Source organism: Macaca fascicularis, chromosome 7, assembly GCF_037993035.2.
Source record: "Macaca fascicularis isolate 582-1 chromosome 7, T2T-MFA8v1.1".
NCBI classification, from domain to species: Eukaryota; Metazoa; Chordata; class Mammalia; order Primates; family Cercopithecidae; genus Macaca; species Macaca fascicularis.
This window is the reverse complement of record NC_088381.1, coordinates 135,640,612-135,666,159: the sequence shown is the minus strand read 5'-3', so window position 1 is coordinate 135,666,159 and position 25,548 is coordinate 135,640,612. Positions and strand designations below refer to the sequence as shown.

At 43.1% G+C, this 25,548-nt stretch overlaps 1 protein-coding gene across 9 annotated transcripts in view; it reads left to right on the top strand.

The window, feature by feature from the left end:
* Nucleotides 1-10,868, top strand: part of ZFYVE26 (zinc finger FYVE-type containing 26) — a 67,321-nt gene extending 56,453 nt beyond the window's left edge. For all 9 annotated transcript variants that reach the window (XM_073997599.1, XM_073997598.1, XM_015453907.3 and 6 more), the window contains 7 exons: nt 1,481-1,678; nt 2,370-2,569; nt 3,413-3,554; nt 3,858-3,917; nt 5,120-5,302; nt 6,251-6,295; nt 8,733-10,868. In XM_073997599.1, coding sequence (XP_073853700.1) covers nt 1,481-1,678; nt 2,370-2,569; nt 3,413-3,554; nt 3,858-3,917; nt 5,120-5,302; nt 6,251-6,295; nt 8,733-8,936 — 1,032 coding nt within the window. In that variant the 3' untranslated portion in view covers nt 8,937-10,868. The remainder of the gene's footprint in view (nt 1-1,480; nt 1,679-2,369; nt 2,570-3,412; nt 3,555-3,857; nt 3,918-5,119; nt 5,303-6,250; nt 6,296-8,732) is intronic.
* Nucleotides 10,869-25,548: the final 14,680 nt, after the last annotated feature.

The following is a 25,548-nucleotide window of genomic DNA, read 5'->3' as shown; positions in this document are numbered from 1 at the left end:
ATGAGAAATAAAATAGATAGTGTAGATTATGAATAAGAACAAGAAAAATAAAACAGGGATGAGGAAGGGGTGGCTTGTATAATTTTAGACTGGGTACCCAGGGAAGGTGACATCTGAGTAAAGTGCCAAAGAACACGAGGAGTGAATCATGCAGATCTATGGGGAAGGCACGGTCCAGGCAGAGGGTGTGATGAGGGCAAAGGCCAGGGTGGCTAGAGCAGAGTCCACTGGGACAGGGTACTATCGGATAAGGTCAGAAAGGTCACAGGCCAAATCATGCAGGACCTTGTGGACATTGTGAGGGATGAGAAGGGAAACTGCTGGGAGACTGTGAGCAGAGGAATAACGTGATCTGGCTTAGGTTTCAACAGAGTCACTCGGGCTCATTTGTGGGCGTTAGACTGACAAGAGGTAAGAATAGAAGCTGATAGACCAGGGAGGAGTATGTTGCAATAATCCAGACAAACGATGATGGCGGGATCCAGTGTGGTCCGAGGGAGGTGGTGAGAAGTGGCCGGATTCTGTGTGCTGTAATGGTGGTGGTGGAGCCAATAGGATTTGCTGATGGATTTGATGAAGGAGTGTGATGGAAAAGATGACTAAGGTTTTTGACTTGAACAACTAGAAGAATGGAGACACAGTCTGAGAAAGGGAAGACTGTGGAAAGAGCAGGTTTCAAGGAACAAGCAGGAATGTAGTTGTAGATGCATTCAGTTAGATCTCGAAGTGGACGTGTTGAGTAGACAATTGGATGTAAGTTGGATGTATGGTTCTGGAGTTCAGGGGGAATGAACAATCTGGAGATGGGATTTAGGTATCATCAGCAAATCAACAGTATATTAAGCAATGAGCCTGGATGAAATCACCAGGAGAATGGGTATAAATAGAAAAGAGTATAGGCTCCTCCTAAGCCCTGGGGAGACTGGGAGGGATCAGCTAAGAAAATTGAGAAGGAGCAGCCAGAGACGTAGACAGAAAATCTGGAGAGGACAGTGTGCTGGAGGCCAAGTGAGGAGAGTTTTTCTCAATTAAAATAAAAATTTATTTTTTAAAAAGGCTTTTCAAGGAGGAAGAAGCCATCTCTGTCAAAAGCTGCTGATCGATCAGGTAGAAAATGAGGATCAAGAATTAACTGTTAGATTTAGAGTTTAGTGGTCACTGGTGACCTAAGGGGCAGTTTCAGTGGAAGTTATGGGTACAGAGCTAGATTAGAGTGGGTTCAAGAGAAAAATCACAGGAGGGAATTGGAGACAGTGAGGGTGGATAACCCTGTCAAGGGGCTTCTCTGTAAAAGGAAGGAGAGAAGTGAAGCAGTCGCTAGAGTGAGATTCTCAAAGGTATCTGTGACACATAAAAGATTAAGAAGCAATGCATTGGGAGGATGCTGAAGGTTCATTAATAGAAGGAAATTCAGAGTGGATCCCAGACAGTGCCAAAACCAGACTCAAGACTTCTGACTTCTCGCCCTGCCCTGCTCCAGGAGAGCCCTCCAGAAGTTTTTATAGAAGGCATTTTCCAGCCAAGCTATAAAAGTGGGAAGCTACACACTTTGGAGAACTTGCTAGAATCCATTGATCCAACCTTGGAGAGCTGGGGAAAGTACTTGATTGCTGCCTGCCAACATTTACAGAAGAAGAACTACTACCACATTCTGTACGAGCTGCAGCAGTTTATGAAGGTAATGGCAGCCCCTTCCTGCCTTCTACCTCTGTCGCTGATACCCCACCCTGCAGGGGAGGCAGTGCACTATGAGGGAATGAGACTGTCATTGGTCCCTGGCCTTGCTATTTGGCTGACCCTAGAGCAAATCCATGTTGCTCTCCAGCATTGTTAAATAATATTAGGATTTCCATCCTAAGTTTGGAGGTAGACTTTAATCCTGTCGATAATGGCGTTCTTCAGAAAGCAAGAAATTGACAGGTTAAAAAAAAAGAAATGAATGTTAGTTTCAAGATAAGCATGAGATATGAATGTAGAATTCATAAGGAATGATGGAAAAGTTAGTGTTTTTAGAGAAAATATGTGAAGGGAGAAGGAACATGTTTCTCCCAATCTTCCTGAGGATTGTCAGCACTAAATGACAGAGAAATAGAATTATTTAATGCCAAAGTACAAGTAAAGCCGATTTGAGTGGAGAATCAGAAATATCTTCTTTTAGCATCTCTTTGGTGGTGGAATAATGTCCTACCGAAGAGCTCCACCAGTCAGTGCACTTTGGGATCTCTTGGACCTTTGGGTGATGGGTTCAAAATAGCAGCTCAGCTGCTGGTGGGAGTGGGTGCTGGAAACAAGGTCTCTTAGTGGAAATCCACACCCCACCCCCAAACCCCTGATCTACTTTGACCTGAACATCTATTTTCCTCTTCTAGGACCAAGTTCGGGCCGCCATGACCTGTATTCGGTTCTTCAGTCACAAAGCAAAGTCGTATACAGAACTGGGAGAGAAGCTGTCATGGCTACTTAAGGCCAAGGACCACCTGAAGATCTACCTCCAAGAAACATCCCGCAGCTCTGGAAGGAAGAAAACCACGTTCTTCAGAAAGAAGATGACTGCAGCTGATGTGTCAAGGTAGCTGGAGGTTCAGGGGACCATTGGTGTGGAGCAGGAAGGGTGGGAGCAGGTTTCTGTTGGTGATGAAGCTACTCTTGTCCATTCCCCAAATCCTGAAAAAAAAATCTAAAAGGAATCATCCCTGGATGACAGTGTCTAGTACAAGCCTGGAAAGCCTACAGAGGAGCTGGTAGGCGGAGTGGGAGTGGAGGGAGGATTAGCATAACAGGCTACAATCAGACTACACTCCAAACTCCTTACAGTAGGCAAAAAGGGTCCTATATGTTCTGGCTCCTGCCGATGTCACCATCTTTATCTCCTGCTACTCTCTTGTTGCTAAGCATCAATCCCTGGCCTCCTCAGGGCTCCTCAACACACCAAGTCCTTAATTCCTCTCAGCTTTAATACTTGCCAGTCCCTCTACGTAGAACATTACATCTGAGGTAAACGCTCTACCACTACCATTTATCGCTTCCAGAGGCTTAATTGCTAACTATTTTATGTGTTTGTTTACTATTCATTTCTCTTCTAGCCTATAAACTCTGAGGGCAGGGCTCATCTCTCTTGACCAGTGTTACTGTACCTGGCACATAGGTGCTCAATAAATACTTGTTGATTCAATGACTGGACCCTATCTGGTTCCACAGTGCTCCGTAATATTGCGAGTCTGTGCAGGACACGAGATCACCATTTTTTGGTCTTGTCATAACTGCTCACAAGGTATTTGGGGTCTCTTTTCCCTCTGCATCATTTCTTTTCCCTTTTCCATCACCATGTTATTCGACTTCTCAGTCTCCTGGCCTCAGTCACCTCACTCCTGGGCCCTCATGAGGCTGGACTGTGCGTATTCTGTCATCACAGGCACATGAACACACTTCAGCTGCAGATGGAAGTGACCAGGTTCTTGCATCGGTGCGAAAGTTCTGGGACCTCTCAAATCACCACTTTGCCTCTGCCAACCCTGTTTGGAAATAACCACATGAAAATGGATGTTGCCTGCAAGGTACATGCAGCGTTTCAGACCTCTGGCAGACTACTGTCATCTTTTAGAACACTTATCATAATTGCAGTTGTCTAGTGTTATTTCAGTTGTTTGTTTGATGGCTGCCTCGCCACTAGAATATGAGCCACTGAAGACTGGTGATCAAGTCCATTTTGATCATTCTTATATGCCTAGTGCCTGGCACTTAGCAGGGTCTCAACGAATATTTGTTGAATAATTGAATAAATAGGGGCCTTCATTCTTGGTCAAGAGGATACTCTAGTAATTGTTATGTTTTTAAGCATGATTGCCTTTCCTTTTCAGGTCATGCTGGGAGGGAAAAATGTAGAAGATGGTTTTGGAATTGCATTCCGTGTTCTGCAGGTATGACTTGGATTACTCAAATCATACTGAGGACAATCAGCACCTGACCACAGTTCCCGGAGAGATTATTCTTTAGGAAATTCTTATCCCAAGAAAAGTAGATTTACACGCACATTAGGGATGAAATCAAGGAGGTGACTATTATAGAACTGGGTCAAATTCAAGACTCTAGGCCACTTTGCCAGAAGCCAAGTAACCCACGACAAATTCATCAAAAGCTACCAAATAAATACCAGGAGCCAAGTCTCAGACAGTTCCCCATAGCTGTTTCCCTGAGAAACACTGCTCGTTCTCACAGGGAGCATGGCTGGAGGGCTGGCCAGGGGCTTTCCACTGGCCACAAGGGCTGTTCCCCTTTCTCGGTCTGTATAGGAGCTGGCTGGAGGAATACGTTTTCTATTGCTTGTGATAAAAGGACACAGGTCCGGCTGTGGCACTGGAGCAGGGGCTGGAGCAGGGCACTGAGACCATGAGGGGCAGAGTCTCTACAGACCTGCCCACCACCACACAGCTCCATGCAGATACCCCAGGAGCTGACAGCAGGCAGCTTAGGGCAGGCAGGGTATTCATGCATTGTGCGTGTGTCAGTAATCAATGGCTTCATATATGATTAGTCAGGTGTTTTTCTTCCCATCTATTTTCAGTGTTGGACAGAGCTCACTACACACAGATACCCTGGTAGGCAGGCAGAGGGGCAGCTCCACCCAGGCCCTGTGGCATAAGGGTTCTCCTAGACCAGATTTACAGTGTTTATCTGGCAGTTTTCAGCGAATGAGTCATTCAGTGAATGGGTCTGTTTCTGAACACTAAGTCGACTACCTCCTAACAGAGCACCAGGTGTCCAGGGTAGCAAATACCAGCCCCCAATGCCCATTTCTCAAGAAAAAGCAGACTTATTAGAGAGAAAATGAACTCGTCTTAGGATTTTGATAAGAATATTTTCAGTGAGTGCCACCGCAGCAAGCTAAATGTATCATTTTAGATACTTGGCTGCAGTTTTTTGGGGTTGCTTCCTAAAGTTCTACCTGACGCCAAAGAGGAATTGATGCTTGCTTTTCGTTTGGTCTATTTATGTTTTCTACTGTGACCACAATCAATATGGCTTATCTACACCAAGCATAGTGAGAGCTTTTAAATGCTGCCTCCCTCCCCACTGTTAACGTTTCCTGCTCCTAAGCCCATCATCTCGTGTTCTGTTCTAGGACTTCCAGCTAGATGCTGCCATGACTTACTGCAGAGCTGCCCGCCAGTTGGTGGAGAAGGAGAAATACAGTGAGATCCGGCAACTGCTCAAGTGTGTCAGTGAGTCAGGCGTGGCAGCCAAAAGTGACGGGGACACCATCCTCCTCAACTGCCTGGAAGCGTTCAAGAGAATTCCACCCCAGGCACGCTCCCTCTCGTACCTCTTGGCTCCTCCATCAATTTCAGCTTCTTCACATCCCCGTCTTTATTGTTCTGTTTCCCATAATGTGCCTGAAACTCTACAAGATCCTTTTATCATTCTGAACCCCTCTGCAATAATGGCCTCACCCTAATTGACCCTTCCCTGTAAAGAAAATTTATGGAGATGATGTCTATACCCAGGGTGGCCCTCAACATCCCACTGTGTAAATTTGTTTGCACCTGGAAGTGTCTATGGAGTTGAGCTTCTTCCTACAATTGTAGAGGAGGTCAGGGTCGGCCAGCAGATGACCTTTGAAGCCTGTTACCTGCGGAATTGTCCTCCCATGGTGGCTTTTTGGAGTGAACAGAACCACATCCATTTGTGAAGGCCGTGGACAGGCCTCTTGGGAACTGTCCTTCTCCCCAAATTCTGAAGCTTAGTGTTATGGTTAAATTTTCTTTCTTGTTCTTAAAGCAGGAGTTGAGTTTACAAAGAAGAGTCAGCCAGGTGTGGTAGCACATGTCTGTAATCCCAGCTGTTCTAGAGGCTGAGGCGGGAGGATCACTTGAGCCCAGGAGTTCTGTACTATAGTTTATTATGCCGATACATACTTAGTGTTAGAACTTAGTGCCTGCACTAAGTTCATGATCAATTTGGTGACCTCCCAGGAGCAGGGAACCACCAGGTTGCCTAAGGAGGGGTGAACTGGCCCAGACTGGAAATGAAGCAGATTAAAATTCCTGTGCTATCAATAGTGGGATCATGCCTGTGAAAAGCCACTGCACTCCAGCCTGTGCAACATAGTGAGACCCCATATCTTTGAGAAAAAAAAGTCAGGCAGGCATTTTCATTCTGAAGTCAGAATGGCTGGGCTGAGGCTGGGTTGGGCCCTGGCTCCCAGACTGTGAGACTCTTCTCCCTCTCACATTGCTGTTTCTGTTCTGTACAGGAGCTGGAGGGCCTGATCCAGGCAATACACAATGATGACAACAAGGTGAGCTGAATTGTCTCCAAACCTGGTGATGCTAATGAATAGTGTCTCAGGCTTGCCTTGTCACCTTTATCCCTTGCTCCCTACAATAGCTCCATACAACCCGTATCTCAGCTTCTTTATTATCAGAGGTGGAACCGAGGCTTGGTTAGGGGTGTAGGAAGGAGGGAATAGATGGGGAGTAGGTGAACATGGACTGCATGAGTCTTTGCCTTCCCAAGTCTTTATCCCCAAGACGAATGTGTCCTAGGCTGCTCTTGAATCTCCATTTTAAACTGCTGTCTTCTCTCAGAGATCCCTAGGAAATCCTTCACCTCACCTCCATCTTTGGATGGACTGATGGAATGAGGTTCCCAGAGTAGGCAGGTATCTCTTTATCCTAGAGGGAAAAAGGTACAGTAAGAGAAAAAAACCCCACCCCACGCTTTGACCAACAATGTCCACCAGTGTCTCAGTTTCCAGAATGAACCTCTCCTCAGGGGCCAAAGAACTCGTCCCTGTTTGGGAAATTGGTGAACCTTTGCTTCCCGTTGCCTTTGGGAGGAGTGCCAGTAAGAATAAAAATCTTCCCAGATGCCCCCATTTGTGGCTGACCACTGGATTGATCCTTCTGCCATCTGCAGGAAGGGCTCCAAGCCAGGAGGGGCATGAGAAAGCCAAGCCAGTCTGAGCTGCCGTGGCCAGCGGCAGGAAAAATATCTGACAGCTGAGTCCCCTGTGATGAAAATTGACGTCAGGCAAAGAGCTTCTTACATGCTTCCCATGGCCGTATTGCTGATCCTGGGACTGAATTTACTGGGCATTTTTCAGTCTCCAGGGTTAAGGAGAACAACTTCTAAACATTTCTTCATTTATTTCTGTAACGTCATGATGCACTCCTTGGAAAGGATGAAATTCTGACATCCTGAAATGTAGAGAATTACTTTTCTAGAGTCAGATTGAGGACCCAACAGCCAGGACAGACGCCCAGATCCTCTGATTCCCAGACTGCAGTTCTTTCTCAAGCCTTCACGGAGCCTCCCACTCTGCAGGACAGCGACTCTATTCCTGGGAAAGACATGCACTAAAGTAGAGATAGTCCTTATTACTTTTTCAGGTATTTTTCTCTCAGCAGCTGTCTAACGCAGTTAAATGACCTGAGGCCATGGGGGCTTGCCAGAAAAACAGCTTCATTCAACTCCATTCCTGACTCTCTGGCAAAATGTCCCTCTTCTCTTGGTAGGAATTTTGCCTGCCAACTTGTGAGATGTATTTAGCTTAGCGTACGTAGATGCTAAGGGGAGCTCAAGGCCTGGGGAGAGCTAACATCCTAGGGCAGCAAGTGGATACCCAAGCAGCACAGGACTGGATCACTTCAGTGACCTCAGAACATGCCAGACATCATCTAGCTGTAGGAGATTATCTGTAATTCAGCTTAGAGAGGAAAGAAAGACTTTAGTGAGCAAAACAAATAACAGATGGAGCATTGATACAGGAAGCAAGGCGAGTCCCCTTCACTAACCAACGGGGATTATTGCGACAGAAAGGCAACTGCTGGCAGAAGCTCTGTGGCAGCTTGTGAAGGCCTCTCTGCTCACCAGCCTAGAACACTGTTTAACCAGGGGGTGCTGGGGAGACCAGGGCCAGGAAGGAAGGGACTCCTGTCTCCACCAAACTGGGGATTCATGAGATAGCAATTCTGGGAGATACATACACACATACGCACGTCCTGAAACAGCTGCCTTTGGTCCAAACAGGCAGAGTCAAATCAGATCTAAGTGGGGTTAGAACTTAATTCGACTTTTTCCAATTGCGTGTGTGTGTCTTTCTCCTCAAATTTCCAGTAATTATAAAAAAAAACTTTAGATTCAACAGGCTGAAAACAGAAAAATAGAGGAGGATCTATGTGTTCATTCTAGGATTCTGATGGTTTATTCATCCCTGTAATGCATATTCGCTGAACACCTACTACATGCCAGGCCCCGTGCTATGCACCAGGAATACTACAGGAGTAGAAAAAACAGACACTACTCTTGCCCCTTAAAGTCTGGTTAAGGAGACAGGCATCAATCAAATAATCACCCAAGTAACTACAAAATCACAACTCTGGGTGAGAGCAGTGCTGATCCTGTAGCCCAGAAGCTGCTGGAGAGCCTGGGAGAGTGAGGAGGAGAGTGTTACAGGGAGTGGACAGAGACCAGACTGCCTGCTGGCCTGCCTTCTTTTTTAAATTCTTAGCTTATTTGTCATAACTTTTTATACTATAAAATAGCACAGTGTTATAGCGTATGTCCAGAATATTGAAAGAGTTGTTATAATACCATAAAATGCACGAATCCCGTTATGAATGTAGCAGGTGAGACGTGATGTCTGTCTGCCTGAGCTTTCTGCTGCAGCTCTGTGTACTTGATTTGTCAGTGATGGATGCCTTTCCGCTGTCTCTTTTATAACTGACTGCCAGGTTCGGGCCTACCTGATATGTTGCAAGCTGCGTTCTGCCTACTTGATTGCTGTGAAGCAAGAACACTCACGGGCCACAGCCCTTGTCCAGCAGGTGCAGCAGGCCGCCAAGAGCAGCGGGGACGCAGTAGTGCAAGACATCTGTGCCCAGTGGCTTCTGACAAGCCACCCCCGGGGTGCCCATGGCTCAGGCTCCAGGAAGTGACCTTGGGCAGCGGGGCCAGGAACACGTAACCTGAGAGCTGGGCAACAGCAGTGATGGCGATGCCCTCCACCTCTTTCCTCCTGTGGAGTGGAACTTCTCTGGCTCTGCCCTAGGTTGGAAAGAGCTGGATTGAACCCTATTTGCCTTCCCGGGCAAGTATAGGACTTTTCACGCAAGTGCCATGTTTCTCTAAAATTGTGGAATCTATGTGTGTTTGTCTGGAGATGGCCAGTTCTTTCTACCTCAGAGTGAGTGAGTGTGTGTTCACACACGCGTGCATGTTCCTGTGCACTGATGTTTACGCCCAAGCATTTCTGAACAAATGAAACTCTTCTCCATTGAAAAGAGGCACTTTACTTTAGACTTGCCACTCTGAAAACCTTCCCTGCGTTTTGGTTCTTGACCCGGGTTGTCCTGTTTGTACAGTCCCCTCCCTGTGGACGTGCTTTAGTAGCTCCTCTTACCTAGAGGACTTTTACAGAGAATTAGAGCAACACCAAAAGGATTGCCTCTTTTCCTTCCTTCCCATTCCAAAATTCAGAGATGGCTTTGGGGCAAGTGCTACCTGTGGAATAAACCTGTTTTCCAGGTGTCTCTTCTCCCAAGCACAAGAAGTCCTGGAGTCTTTGGAAGGTAGTCTGAATAGAAGGGTTTTCAGGTGCAGGCATCTGAAAGCTGTGGGTACATTTATAAATGATCAGATCTGTGAGGCTAACATGGGCAAGAGGGTCTCCATCACATTCATCCAGAGGGGAAAGAAAGGCCACCATCCAAACAGGGATACAGGGGAGGCAGGTGGGGGGAGCGGTGCGGAGCGGGTGCTCACAAGCACAGAGCTGCCTCTTGTCAATGTCCCTCCTGCAAAGTTGGTGGGTGAGAAAATGTGACTTTCTCTTTGAGGGTCTGGGGAGAGAAATGGTGGCCAGGATCGTAGGACTGAATGACTCGATTTTACCTATTTGAGCTGCAGTCCTGTTCGTGCTGCTTGAATTGGTTAGGAAGCTGCTTCCCTTTCCCTCCTGCTTCCATTCAGTCTCTTCAGGACCACGGGATGGATATGCAGACACGTGGGGTCATTGGGAAGGGAGTGCGCTTCTTTTCTCTGTCTTAGAAGAGGGAGTCAAGGGTTGGCTTGGAATTGGGCCTCTGGACAGAGTCAGAATGAGGACATAATGAATAGGTCACATCTGGTTGGTGGAAAACTAGGTGAAGTGCTTCTTTAATATGCACTGGCTTGTCTTCCCACCCAAGATGTGACAATGTTTGAGAAAAGGTGTGTCATACTCAGTGACTTCAATTTGCAAATGAGGGGCCTAAAGAAAGCTCTGCAGCTCTGAACCTCTCACTGGCCAGAGCTCAGCCTATTGGTCCCACCCATGATGCTAAGACAAACAGAAACTGGAAGCTGAAGTCAGTGTCTTTGGTGCTTAGAAACCCTGTGGATTTCCCTCTGAACCGAGATTTTTAGTAGTAAAATAAACAACTCATGGACATCTGTCAGATGAGAAGTTTTGGTCCTGTTAGAGAGGAAAAAGACCGTAAGGAAACTATTAGATCCATTTGGGCTAAAGTTTGGCTTTTCCTTCCTTGAGTCATAGAACGTATCCATCTCCCAGGAAATGTCCTTCTCTGGCATCTGCTTGCCCTTCTGAGTCTGCCTTTTTTGCACTGAACATAAGCACTTTATACTAATGGGTCACAAATCTTGCAGCCCTTAATTTGGGATAAGACCAGATTTTCCTGACATTTTCCTCTAACTCATTGAACTATCAAATTATAGGTAACCACTGACTAGACTGATAAGAGATGAGGCTAAAAGCCTTTGAATACCACGCTGTAGTCTCCAACAGAAAAACCACCAAAACAGATATCCATGTTGAGGGGTTGAATGTTTTACTACAAACAAGCCACAATAAAGTGTCTATCAACGTGTTTCTTGGCTTCGTAACTTCTTTGTGCTTTCTTGCGCCTACCCTTCCTGTCCTTTTTCCTTGTGGAGAGAAAAGGTGGGTGGGGAAGATCAGATAGCCTTCAATTCAGACTTACTCTAAATAATCCCCATAATGACTAATGACTCTGCTTTGGATTTATCTCATTTCCTGTGTGTTAAAAACTATTAGTGCACCCTCTACCACCAGAAAACTTTTTTTTTTTGCTTTAGTTGGGGGATGGGTAGAGATAGGTAATACATTTATAAGGTACAAAAGGTAAGTGAAAAGTCCCTTCCACCCTGTCCACCCAGCCCAGTCCCCTCCCAGAGGCCACCATTGTTATCAGTGTCTAGCATATAGTTCCAGAGCTACTTATGCATAAACAAATATTAATGACTAAAGTGTTCCACTGTGAAGATATACCACAATTATTTAACCACTTTCTAATGATGTACATTTCATGTTGTTGCCATCTTTCGCCACTACAGATTATGCTGCATTGAATTATCTTGTCCAGAATTGGTGGGTCAGAGCATAAGTGCATTTAACAAATATTGCCAGTTACCTTCCAAAGAGGTCGTAGCAATTAACTCTCCCACCAGCACTGTAGAGCGTACCTGCTTTCACATACCCTTGCCCCAACTGTTAACAAATTTTCTAGATCTTTGCTAGTCCAATGGGTGAAAGGTTTCTTCTTTAGTGAATTTTGTTGTTGTTGTTGTTGTTGTTGTTGTTGAGACAGGCTCTAGCTCTGTCACCCAGGCTGGAGTGCAGTGGCCTGGCTAATTTTTTTATTTTTTATAGAGACAGTATCTCACTGTGTTGCCCAGGCTGGTCTTGAACTTCTGGGCTTAAGCAATCCTTCAGCCTCATCCTCCCAAAGTGCTAGAATTACAGGGCCACTTCCCCTGGCCCTGTGCCCCAGCCTCTAAAACTCTTTAAAAGGCTATTTGTCATTTTAAAAGCTCTATGTATCTTTTCAATATCGACCAAATTGTCAACTTTGAAACCAGGTGTAGGGTCTTTGGGGAAAGCAGAACTCAAACTTAGCTTAAACTGTTTTCTTGCCACGCATTTCAGGCATATGTTTGCAGTATGATACTTGAGCCATGGACAGTGTCATCACTGTTCATTATCTCCTTTCCCCAGAAACATGACCTCATCCAATTTCTCATGTTAAAAAAAAAAAAAAAAAAAGACTATACTTTCAGGGATCATTTCTATAGTTCGCTAGTAGAGAAGTTTCTCTGTGTAGAGTACTGACTAAAGAGCTTCTGCACAGCAAAAGACACTATCAGAGTGAACAGGCAACCTACAGAATGGGAGAACATTTTTTACATCTCTTCATCTGACAAAGGTCTAATATCCAGAATCTACAAGGAACTTAAATAAATTTACAAGAAAAAAACAATCCCATCAAAAAGTGGGCAAAGAATATGAACAGATACTTCTCAAAAGAAGACATTTATGCAGCCAACAAACATGAAAAAAGCTCATCATCACTGGTCATTAGAGAAATGCAAATCAAAACCACAACAAGATGCCATCTCATGCCAGTTAGAATGGCAATTATTAAAAAGTCAGGAAACAACAGATGCTGGCGAGGCTGTGGAGAAATGGGAATGGTTTTACACTGTTGGTGGGAGTGTAAATTAGTTCAACCATTGTGGAAGACAGTGTGGCTATTCCTTAAGGACCTAGAACCAGAAATGCCATTTGATCCAGCAATCTCATTACTGGGTATATACCCAAAGGATTATGAATCATTCTACTGTAAAGAGACATGCACACATGTATTTACTGCAGCATTATTCATAATAGCAAAGACTTGGAACCAACCCAAATGCCCATCAGTGATAGACTGGATAAAGAAAATGTGGCACATACACACCATGGAATACTATGCACCCATAAAAAAGAATCATGTCCTTTGCAGAGACATGGATGAAGCTGGAAGCCAACATTCTCAGCAAGCTAACACAGGAACAGAATACCAAACATTGCATGTTCTCACTCATAAGTGGAAGTTGAACAATGAGAACATGTGGAGACAGGGAGGGGAACATCACACACCCGGGCCTGCCGTAGGGAGGTGGGAAAGGAAAGGGAGAGCATTAAGACAAATACCTAATGTGTGCAGGGCTTAAAACCTAGTTGATGGGTTGATAGGTGCAGCAAACCACCATGGCACATGTATACCTATGTAACAAACCTACACGTTCTGCACATGTATCTCAGAACTTAAAATACATAATAAATTTAAAAATTAAAAAAACAGCTCTGAAAACAAACAACAGTAATGATTTAAGTAGACCTGAAAACCACTTGGTAGTGGACATAGCACAAAGATATGTCACAACAGAGAAAATTGGAACACCCACTCTAAACCGAGGATAGATGACCGCTATGTTTAGAAACCTGAGACACTCCAAGGTTACCAGATATCTTTGGCTGGAGCTTAAGCAAAGTAGATCAAAGGCTATTAGATTCTTTTAATACCCAAGCCACCAAATATTGATAGTCACAGTAACCCCAGAGGAAACAGCCTTTTCCTGGCCTTCCTGTCTTCTTCCACAGTGACAATGTTAACTGACCTATCCCTGAAATTTTCAGTTCTTCCACAACAAATTCATTCAATATCTGGTTACTGAATGGCTTCTTTGGTGGAATGCTTTCCTGCTCACTAATTCTGCATGTTGTTATTTCTGCCTGGAGCCCTTCCTTCAGCACCTCCTCTACCCTACCCTCCAGTCTACCATTGTCAAACCTCTTCCCTCAGTCCTGCATCGAGTGCCTTCTCCTGTACAGATTATTCGCTTCTCAACCTATGCTTTCTCTTCATCCCACTTAAAGACAAATTCCTCAAGGTTCTAGCCACTCCTTCTTGACACTCATATTCTCCCATACAATCCCATAGCTTCAGCAGTCGTGTTGACTGCTGCCCTTAACTCTTTCCCACACAAGATCTGCCTTTTGACTACCTCCTGGAACTCACCACAAGGCTGACCTGCACCTAAAATTAACAGCATGTCCAAAATGGAATGCATTCAATTCTACCCACAAACCTGAACTTCCTTCTTCAGTGAATACATAGTTTTGTTTTATTTTATTTTATTTTATTTTATTTTATTTTATTTTATTTTATTTTACTGAGACAGGGTCTGGCTCTGTCACTCAGGCTGGAGTGCCATGGTGTGATCACAGTTCACTGCAACCTCTGCCTCCTGGGCTCAAGCCATCCTCCCACCTCAGCCTGCTGAGTAGCTGAGGCTACAAGTGTGCACCACCAGGCCAGGCTAATTTTTGTATTTTTTTATAGAGACAGGGTTTATTCGTCATGTTGCTCAGGCTAGTCTCAAACTCCTGAGCTCAAGCAGTCTGCCCACCTTGGCCTCCCAAGGTGCTGGGATTACAGGTATGAGCCACCACATCCAGCTGTGAATATATAGTATTACAGAATGTTATTATTACTATTGTGTATGCTGCCTGGTTAGAAACCTCTGTGCCAGCCAGGTGCAATGTCTCATGCCTGTAACCCAACACTTTGGAAGGCTGAGGTGGAGGAATCACTTGAGCCCAGGAGTTCAAGACCAGCCTGGCCAACATAACGAGACCCTCACTACAAAAAATAAGAAAATTAGCCAGGCATAGTGGTGGGCACTTGTAGTTCCAGCTACTGGGGAGGCTGAGGTGGGAGGATCGCTTGAGCCCAGGAGTTAGAGGCTGCCATGATCCAAGATTGTGCCACTGCATTCCAGCCTGGGAAACAGAGTAAGACCCTGAAAAAAAAAGAGAGAGAGAGAGAGAGAGAGAGACGGAAGAAAGAAAGGAAGGAAGGAAGGAAGGAAGTAAGGAAGAAAGAAAGAAAGAAACAAAAGAATGAAAGAAGAAAGAAAAGAAAGAAAGAGAGAGAGAAAGAAAGAAAGAAAAAAGGAAAGAAGAAAGGAAGGAAGGAAAGAAAGAAAAAGAAAGAAAGAAAGAAAGAAAGAAAGAAAGAAAGAAAGAAAGAAAGAAAGAAAGAAAGAAAGAAAGAAAGAAAGAAAGAAAAAGAAAAAAAGAAAGAAAGAGAAAGAAAGAAAGACAAGGAAGGAAGGGAGGGAGGGAGGGAGGAAAGAAGGGAGGAAGGAAGGAACTCTGTGTTGACTGTGTCTTCCCCCACCTCCTCATTTGAAAACATTTAAGTACCTGCCATGCATCAAGTTGTGTCCAAGCTATATCCAAAGTCAAATCCTATCATCCTACCTTTCCAGCCAGAAGAACCTGACCCTTCTACTTCATCACTGTAGTTCAGGTCCTTATCACCTCCTCCCCTGACTGTTGCAGAAGCCTCTTCGTCTCAAACATTCATCCTAGAGTTGCACCTTCTACCAACTCCATATGAACAAATAATAATTCTAGAAGAATCAAAGGACTTCTCTATAATATTGAGGTATGGAGAGGCTAAGTAGATACAGAGCCTAGGATCCTTGAAAGACTTATTGTGCTAAAATATACATAACATAAAATTTACCATTTTAACCACTTTTAAGTGTACACTTCAGTGGCATTGAGTACATTTACATTGTTGTGCAACCATCACCACCATCCACCTCCAGAACTTTTTCATCCTCCAACTGAAACTCTGCACCCATTGAACACTAATTCCCCATTTACCCCTCCTCACAGCCCCTTGTAACCTCTACTATACTTTTTGTCAGTGAATTTGACTACTCTAGGTGCTCAGGCAAGTGGAATCATACAGTATTTGTCCTTTTGTGTGTGGTTTATTTCACTTAGCATAATGGAAACCCCAGTTGATGTTGGTGACCAGTGATTCACGGTAGCTCCAATCTGTGAGACTGAGTGATTTTCTCCAGCCGTACTCTTGGTATATAGAAATCAGAGAGATGGACCACTCCATGGGTGCTTGGCCTTCACTAGACAGGAGTGATAATGGGGCAAGTGAATCAGCCAGGAAGAAAGTTGGAGGAGTAGGAGGTTGTGGCTAGAGTGGGATGTTAAAAGTTATCTGGAGAGCAGAGAGTTCACGTGATGGCAAGACGTGCAGGTGTAGTCTTTGTCATGGGAATTGAGGACTGAAGAAGAGTAGAAGTCAGTGATTAGGAGTCAGTGATTAGGAGAAGGTCAGAGAACTGAATCTGAGTGAATATTCATCACGTTTTCAAATAGTAGTGCTTTGGGCAACCCATGTATATCACAGTTATCACACCATTCACTTGGTCTTCCTTCAGTACCATGTTGTTATTTGAGGTGAGTTATTTACCGTTTAATCATACTTTCTCAGATACTTTATAAGGCAAAATTCTCATATGTTCAATAAATACTTGATCTTTTATGCCAGATTGACATTAAACCTCTATGGTAGATGCTAGTTAGGGTCTGGCATCTACCATATTTCTATCTGGCACATCAAAGGGCCCTCTTCTCTGGGAATTCCTGGGGTTGGGCCCCCACTGGACATGTCAGGACTACATGAATATGAACTACATAAATAGTATTGCCCTTAGACCCAGGCAAGAAGGGCTCCTTCCCTTGACCAGCCACTTTGAAAGCCTTATGTTTCGCCAGAATGCACAAGAAAATAATAAGTGTATTTACAAACACATGAGGCTCTGGAACTCTGTGCTGACATAACCTGATACCCTAAATATTTACTCTCACGATTCACACTGTTTAGGGGCCAGGGAAACCCTTAACTGCACCCAAAGGCTTTGAATGTGTGCAGATTGTGCTTCTGCTTCTGAGCATAGGGAGGCTCGGAATAAAGGAAGCAGCTGGGGAAGAGAAAAGACAAATTCATTAACTTGCCAAATTCTTCCCCAGCATGAGTATAATAAATACTTGCATTAAAATGGGTGTCATTTCAGTAGTCGAAGGGTCTAGATTTTTGTCCTTCTTCATATTCCAATGTGTATTTGCAACACTTGTCTATGGACTCTTTAAAAATTAGCAATATTAAACAATTCATATTACTTTTTTTTTTTTTTTTTTGAGATGGAGTCTTACTCTGTCACCCAGGCTGGAATGCAGTGGTGCCATCTTGGCTCACTGCAACTTCCGTCCCCCCGGGTTCGAATGAATATCCTGCCTCAGCCTCCTGAGTAGCTGGGATTACAGGTGCCTGCCACCGTGCCCGGCTAATTTTTGTATTTTTAGTAGACATGAGGTTTCACCATCTTGGCCAGGCTGGACTCGAACTCCTGATCTCATGATCCACCCGCCTTGGCCTCCCAAAGTGCTGGGATTACAGACATGAGCCACTGCGCCTGGCCCACATAACTTTTGAATTGGTAGGCATATAGGTATAAAGGAAACATGCATGAAGTATGATATCCATTGTTTACATTAGTAACTAAATGGACAATGAACTTCAGAATTGTAAATTGTTCTATTTTACAAAAATCATAGAATTAACTAAATTTTCAAAAAATAAAAATATTCAGCATTATTTAAATAATTTGAATTTAAAATGTTGATACTCAATACTGTAATTTGTCTTTTAATTTTAATAGATAATTTAAATATTTTAAAAGAAAAATAACCGAAAACATTTTTAAAATAATTTTTATTTTTGCATTTCTTTGATTTCCATTTTTATGAGAATATATTAAATTGTGTATACTTTCAATACAGTTATATTCATTTAATCCTTTAAGTAACTGCTGTCTTTGGAACATAAATTATTAGATGACTATAACAGCATAGTGATTTTATTAAGATGAAAACAGGAAAAACAATTTTTATGGGCTTTTATTACTGTACATCCCTGACCCAGAAATGGAATAGCTGGATATAGCTGGATGCTCTGTTTTGCATCATCTGGCAGCTGGCTACAGGGGATCCAATAGAGAACACTGAGGCCCTGGGGGATAATGGAACCATTGATTTTTTTCTTGGCCATGGGGAACAGAACCACCCTCCCACCCTTATCCCTGCATTGGAATGTGACATGAGCGAGAAATAAACTTTTATTATATTGTACCACTAAAGTTAACATTGTTTGTTACAGCAGTTAATCTCTGATCAGAGCAAGCTGTACCTCATCTCCTGTGATTTTCTTAGCTGATCATTTTGGCTAATATAGATTATATATCCATATGTAGATAAAATAGATTGTACATATAGATTAAAACTTGGGTGAACACCTGTGAGGGTGTGCCAGGACTATTAGGATTCTCTGTGCTAGGATATTAGGTCAGTTACCTCCATGGATATCTGTCACATGCAGAAATCAACGGAAGATGACAGATCTTGGGGTGGAGCAAAATGTAACAAAAAAGTTGTCAAACATTCACTTGGCAGATGAGGAAATTGAAGGTGATAAAAGTAGGTCAGGAAGATATCTGCCTTGGACTAGCAGTGATGGTAAGAAAAAAAAAGTAAAAAAAAAAAATTAAAAAATAGGTTAAAAATCATAGAATGTCAACAACTTTATAGGGTTCAACATAATATGATAGTATCAGTAGGACACAGACTTAATAAGGTCAATTTATTATGTTGTGTAATAAGAAGTCCCAAGGGAACACAGCTCCAGTCTTGGTTAATTCAGTGACTCACTACCACGTCATCAGCAACCCAGATTCTCTCTCTCTTTCCTTTCACCACCCTCAGCATGTGAGCTAGTTTTGGGGCCAGCCAGCTTCACTCATGGACTCAAGATGATGGTTTTAATCATCTTGTGAATGATTTAGCCATGACACATTTAGCCATGACAACATCTAACAGGAGACAGAAAATTTCTTCCTGTGCCTCATGTTTTAATCAATGAGGAAGCCTTTCCTAGAAGCTACCGAAGAGGCTCCTTCCACATCCCACCGGCCATGGTTGAGCCACATGACTTTTCCATCACCATCACTTGCAAGGGAATGTGATCCGCACGGTTGCTTTGGGCCAGTGGCTCACAGTCCCGACAGCCCATCAGAATCACCTGGGTCGCTTTCAAAAACATTTTCCCAAGGTGAGAACAATGAAATATGGATCTCTGTGGTGAGGCCTGGGCTTTGGCATCTTAAATATTTAAAAATACACAGCCAGAGTTGAGAACAACTGTGATCGGTTAATCATTCACAGAAAGCAGAGGTAGACACTGGAACAAAGCCAGAGTAGGGAATGACTATTGGGTGACAACTAACAGTGTCTGCTGAAGTTATTAATGTTTAATTTTCAAGTAAGTTATAAGAATATTCTGCTTTTAAAAAATAGAAAAATCATTTCCCATTAATCCTTCCCCAGGATAACCTCTCTTACACATTCATTATATATTGTTTTAGATCTTTTTCCGTGCTTTTACATACCTATATATGTACTCATAGAAAATATATATTATATGTGTGTAATTTCAAAATATAAGTCTTACTACACAGAACACATCATTCTGAAATTCAGTGTGATTTAGCCAAGTATATACGTGTATAATTATTTTTTAAATATAATGATTTTTGGAATAATTACTCCAAAATAATTATTTCATTGTATAATCATACAGAGATTAGTATATAATTGTTTATAAGTATAAGTATATTTTTATAAGTATATATTTATATTAGTATATATAAGTATATTAGTATGTAATCATTAATCATGTCAGATTGTATAATCATACCAGAGATTAGTTTTCCCCAACTGATAGACTTTTAGGCTATTTCCATTTTTTTGCTAATATGAGCAATGCCTCCTCTTTACATACATAGGCTAATGTTACTGCAGATATTAAGAAGCTGAATTGCTGATAGAAATGGCTTCACCATTTCTTCCACTCATAACAGCAGTGTATAAGAATATCTATTTTTCTATATTTTTGCCAATATTTGCTAAACTTTCAAATTTTTGACAGTCTCATGGTTTAAAATGGTACAATGGCATCTTGTTTTAATTTGTAGTTCTCTGATCACTAGTCAGGTTAAATATCTTGACTTAGGTATATTGGCCATTTGCATTTCTTCTGAAAATGTCCTATTTATAACTTTTGCAAAGTTCTCTGTTGGGTTCTGTGTCTTGTTCTTACTGAGAAGTAGAAGTTCTTTAGATGATAACTGACTGAGAGTGGTGGCTCACACCTGTAATCCCAGCACTTTGGGAGGCCAAGGTGGGAGGATCACTTGAGTCCAGGAGTTCGAGATCAGCCTGGGCAATAAAGCGAGACCCCGAGTCTACAGAAAAATGAATAAAAACATGGGTACTACTCTTTTGTGTGATACATATTATCTATATAAATATAAGATCAGTCTTATATACATATACATCTGCAGCAAATGCTGTGGTACACCACCCGGATTCCCTCCTATGGTTTGGTTCTGTGTCCCTACCCAAATCTCATCTGAAATTGTAATCCCCATGTGTTGAGGGAGGGACCTGGTGGGAAGTGATTGAATCATGGGGGTGGTTTCCCCCATTCTCTTCCCGTGATAGTGAGGGAGTTCTCATGAGACCTGATGATTTTAAAAGTGGCAGTTTCCCCTGCACTCTCTCTCTCTCCTGCCACCTTATGAAGATGTGCCTTGCTTCCCTTTCACCTTCCACCATGATTGTAAGTCTCCTGAGGCCTCCCCGGCCATGTGGAAGTATGAGTCAATTAAACCTCTTTTCTTTATAAACTATGCAGTCTCAGGTAGGATCTTTATGGCAGTTTGAGAACGGACTAATATATTCCCTTTAGAAATGAAGCACACAGCTAGGCCTAGTGGCTCATGCTTGTAATCCCAGCACTTTGAGAGGCCAAGACAGGAAGATTGCTTGAGCCCAGGAATTCAAGGCCAGCATGGGCAACAGAAAGAGACTGTATCTCTACCAAAAAAAAAAGAAAAGAAAAGAAGAAGAAATGAAGCACTCATTCTCCCAGATGCTGGAAATGTACACAGCCGCCAACTCTCAGCTGAGTTTTTATCTAGAACTTGCCCTCACCCAGGTCATGCCCCCTCCCTGAAAGCTGCCTACACCCAATTACTGGTCACTGCAGGTGTTTAAAGACCAACCTCCTTTCCTCAATTCAAGACAGCTGAGCTCCAGAGCTCCCTGTGGAACAGGATCGCCTAATCCTTTAGTGTGACTGCGTCGCAGTTCAACTTCACCCTCTGCCCTGTCCCACTTCTCTCACTCCCCTATAGATGCCAATCCCAAGAGTCCACCTAATAAATTTGCTGTGTGCAAATGTCTGTATCTCAAAGTCCATTTTCCCTAGAATATCTACCCTAAAACCATTTCAAATATGTTCACCAATATCACTTGACTTTGAACTTTATTTGTGGTATGCTTTTTAGATGTATTCCTCTTTTCCCATATGCTTTTTGCTTTTCATGTCTTAAGAATGCTATCCCTCTTCCAAGGACATAAAGGTATTCTCCTATAATTTTTTCCAATACTTTCACAACTTCTTTTGCCTTTTAATCCACATACTACTCATTTGTATGAATGGCGTGACGCAAAGAATCTAACTTAATGTTTCATTTGGATAGTTATTTGTCCAGCACCACTTATGACATTGTCTGTTTTTCTGACTGATTTGAAATGCCTCTTCTACAATATGAGAATATGATAGTGATATCAAAATAACACATACGAGAATATCATAGCTGTAGAAGAGGCAATACCCAATACCCAATACCCAATACCCAATACCAAACTACAGTTGAATGCTTCACAGTGAGCATTTGACCCAAGCCAAACCTGGAATTTTTTAAATTCTAAAAATAAGAAATGGCTGCAGGAACTCTTCAACGATAGAGGGAGAGGAGTCTGGTGTTGCTTGGCGCTTGAGTTCTAGTTATTTCTGAGATACATCTCTGCCCATTCCCACTTTCCAGTTTCAACCCTTCCTTGAGTTTAAGAGCAAAATATTCCATAGTTTGAGACTTAAGTTTGCTCAAAGTGAGTGTCCATCTCAGAACTAAAAGAGACCAAATACACAAGGTATATCCTCCTGGGCTTGGGATGCATGGCAACATTGTATACGAAGTTGAGTTGGACAAGGGCCAAGTGCCAACCAAGGTAATCTGTGGTAGCTAGTCACCACCTAGGAAATCGGTGCTCTGAAACTGTTTGCTTCTTGAGTTTCATATGTTTCTTTGATTTCCTTTTCCTTTAGTTTCCCATTGAAGTGTTATTTTTAGGGTATTAGGACAGTCTTGGCCAAGCCAAAGAAAAGATTTTCCACCCCAGTCTACATTAGCTAAGGGTTTGAGGCTAAAAGAAGCCAGGAATAGCGAAGGCAGTGGAACTGGGGCAGTTAGAGAAGCATCTAGGAGGGAAGTCTGGAACAACTGAAATCCCTGAGCCCTTCTCATCTGGGATCTTGTTTCCTGTACGTTAAGGGGCACTCTGTCAAGGCAGGAAGCCATATCCATATCCAAGCACAAGTCAATAGCAGAAAAACAGCCCCAATGGTTGCAGGGGAATTCAGGGAGCCAAGATGGGAAGGTCGAACTGTGTCTTAGCCACCAATCCCCAGCATGGTTTGTGCAGAGTCAAGGCCTTTCACTTGCTCAGATGTTAACTTGGGGCAAGTCTTTTCTGGAAACATGACAAGAGGCCAAGACTGGCACATGTTCCTTGCCCAGGCTGAGCAGACTAGACGGTCTTTTTGGTGTTTGGCAAGACACTACAGAAAGGTGAGATGTAGCCTGAGAACGAGGCGATTCTGAAGAAGTAGTGCTGAGGGAGGCTGTGTCTTATAGGAGCACCTGAACACTAGAAATGATGGAGTCTGGAATCTGAACAAGGGGAACAACTATCACTTAATATTCTGAAAATGCCAACCACATGCCGAATCAATACCCATGCCTACCTTTGTTTTCTTTTGCATTCTTTGCTGCTCAGCTTCCCAATATTTGGTGTCACTTGCTGTTGGTTGTAAGTGCATCTAATAATTTGGGAAATGATGGAAACTTTCAGATTTTAAATATTTTCTCTAGCCAGATATTTAACAAAATGCCTTTAAATGAGAGGCAGTACAGCATTGTGGTCAGGAGTATCCACTCCCAGCCCTGTACCACTGTGAGCTGGCCAAGCTGTGATCCTTGCTAAGGATGGCAGGAAATGATGCGTTCTGCAAGTGGAGCCTCCTTCAGGAAGGAAGGAGATGGGGATAACACAGAGAATCACACTCCTTTCCTAAAAGTCAAGGGGAAGAGTGTCTCCGTCATCACTCAAATTTCCTAAGGCCATTAGGCTATGGGGGAGTAAAATCCTTTCCCTTTGGGTGCCAGATTCTCACTGAAACTGCTTTTGTCTGTCTGCCTAACTCAGATGGATTCCTCCCAGCAGCTACAGACTCTGAGCATCCTACATTCCAGCTGCTGTCTTTGCCCTGAGTTCTAGGCCTAGGCCTGCTCCTTGCTATTCCCCAGTTCTTGTAGCCCAGATTTAGGCTACTAGTCCCTCACCCTCAGCAATTGGCCTCAAGGTTACTGAGTATCTTAGAGAATATCCAAAGAGATTTCTCAAATGTTCAGGTTTCAAATATTTGACAGAAACCAAGAATAGGATGATCTTTTTTTTTTTTTTTTTTTTTTTTTTTGAGACGGAGTCTTGCTCTGCCACCCAGGAGGATGATCTTAATTAAGCCAATCATACTAGCCAGTAGTGTGGCAAGCTTGAAAAGTTTATAAAATAGAATAGCCCAAAAGATTCCAAACACACAAAATATAAGGACTCCGTCTATACTAAGGAACACTCTTTTCAAGGTGTTATTCTGTTCTCTCAGAAAAAAAGGATGTCTTATAGAAAGAAGATTCTAGTGAAATAAAAATGGCTATGTTTGAATGTATGGAAATGGAGGAACTCAGCCTTGTGAGCAGGTTTGCTCAAGAACCCTGTGTCACCAATACCAATACCAGCGTGATGCTCCAGATGTGGCAGCTGGGGTCAGCACCTTGCAGCCCATACGTGACTTGGTTCCTTCTGCCTACAGCCAACCTCCTCTGATATGCATAATGGGCCCCAATCCAGGCCTGCCCCCTTGCATCACTGTTTACAATGATTAGCTCTTAGATCTGGGATGAACGCCTGGCACACATGTGTGAATCCTTGCTCTCACACCCACAGTTTGTTTGCTACACAGAGAGCAGCCCGGCATGCTTGCCTTTCATACTCCATGCTCCTGGTTTTCTGTTTGTTCAGCCCAGGGAAGATATCCAGGATCATCATCATCAACACCCTGCATGCTCTGTCCCCCACCCTTGCATTACCTTTTCCTTGCTTTTCCCCTCCTCCATCTTCCCTTCATTCTTTTCCAAGCTTTCCAGTGGACACAGCAGTGTATAAGGCACAGGTCATAGGTCCCTGTAGTAAACATATAAGGTTGCTTCCTCAGTATTATTTCCTCCCTTGGCCTATTCATGGTCTTGGATTTTTCCTTGCAGTGATTTGCAACTTCCTCCACCATGGGAAGCAGTAGGGAATGGCTGTTAAGAGTGCAGGTTCTGGAGTCAGGCTACCTAGCTCTACTCTATGACTTAGCAGGTGTGTGAACTTTGAGAAGCTATTTAATTTCTCTGTGCCTCGTTGGCCTCATCTGTAAAATGGAGTTAATGAAACCTATCCCAAAAGTTTCTTGTGAGGAATTCTAAACTTATTACTAAAAGTGCTTTACATTAGCTATATTCTTCCCCACTGGGTGAGGTGAGAGGGATAGACCCCAGCTCTAGGTGGGGGTAGTGATTGGCTTAAGCCAATTACCATAGCCCATTCCCAGCCTCAGTGATTGGTTCAGAAGGGAGCCCAGGATTCACTTCATGCTAATGAGCCACAAGGAGATTTGCTAGGGCTTATGAAAAGAAAAGCTTCCTCTCCTTTCAGAAGGACCATTCTCTTTCCCTGATTTGTTAGACAAATGGGGAAACATGAACTCCAAGTATTAAATGATGTTCAAGAAGTATTAATGTTGTTAGGAGTGATAATGGTATTGTGGTTTTGTAAAAAGCAAAGGTTCTTATTAGAAACACATACCAAAGTATTTATGAGTGAATAATATGATACTTGCAATGTGCTTTAAAATATCCCATGCCCACCTCCCCCAAAAAATGTCAGAAACAAGATTGATAAAATGTTAATAATGTTGATGCTGGATGATGAGTACATGAGAATTCCTTATACTCTTTGCTCTACTTTTGTCTATTTGAGAATTTCCATAATAAAGGTTTTTAAAAGTCCACTTGCTATTGAAGAAAAGAACATTTTTGTCACCTGATGCCCTTTGGATGCCTTAAAAATGAAGCCAATAAGCATGACTTATTTTGTTGATCAGCTGAAAGATTAGGCACATCTCTCTGCCTATTCATGGTGACCGTCAACCCTTGAGGCAAGAAGCAGGTCACCTGGGCCACAGCAAAGGACAGCAGAGAGACTGGAAGTGGGAGAAGCTATGAATTTAGGACAAGAGATTATCAAGGCTTGGTTTTCCTGTATCTGTGGATCAAATGAAGTCCTACATCTGGCCTTAATCTGTGGTGGAGCTCAGCATATCTGTAATTGAAGACATTCTTCTCTTTTAGATAATAAAATGTTACCGCTGGAAGAAAATTAACAAACGACTCAACTGGACCATCTTATTTTGCCCCCAGATGCCATAGTCTAAGAAGGTATGGATGGCTGGGTAGGGTGAAATGCTACTCACTAAACTAGCAGGCTGGTTCCCCTGCTTTGTTCCATTTCTCTTCCTTGCTGCCCTGAGAAAATAAATAAGACAA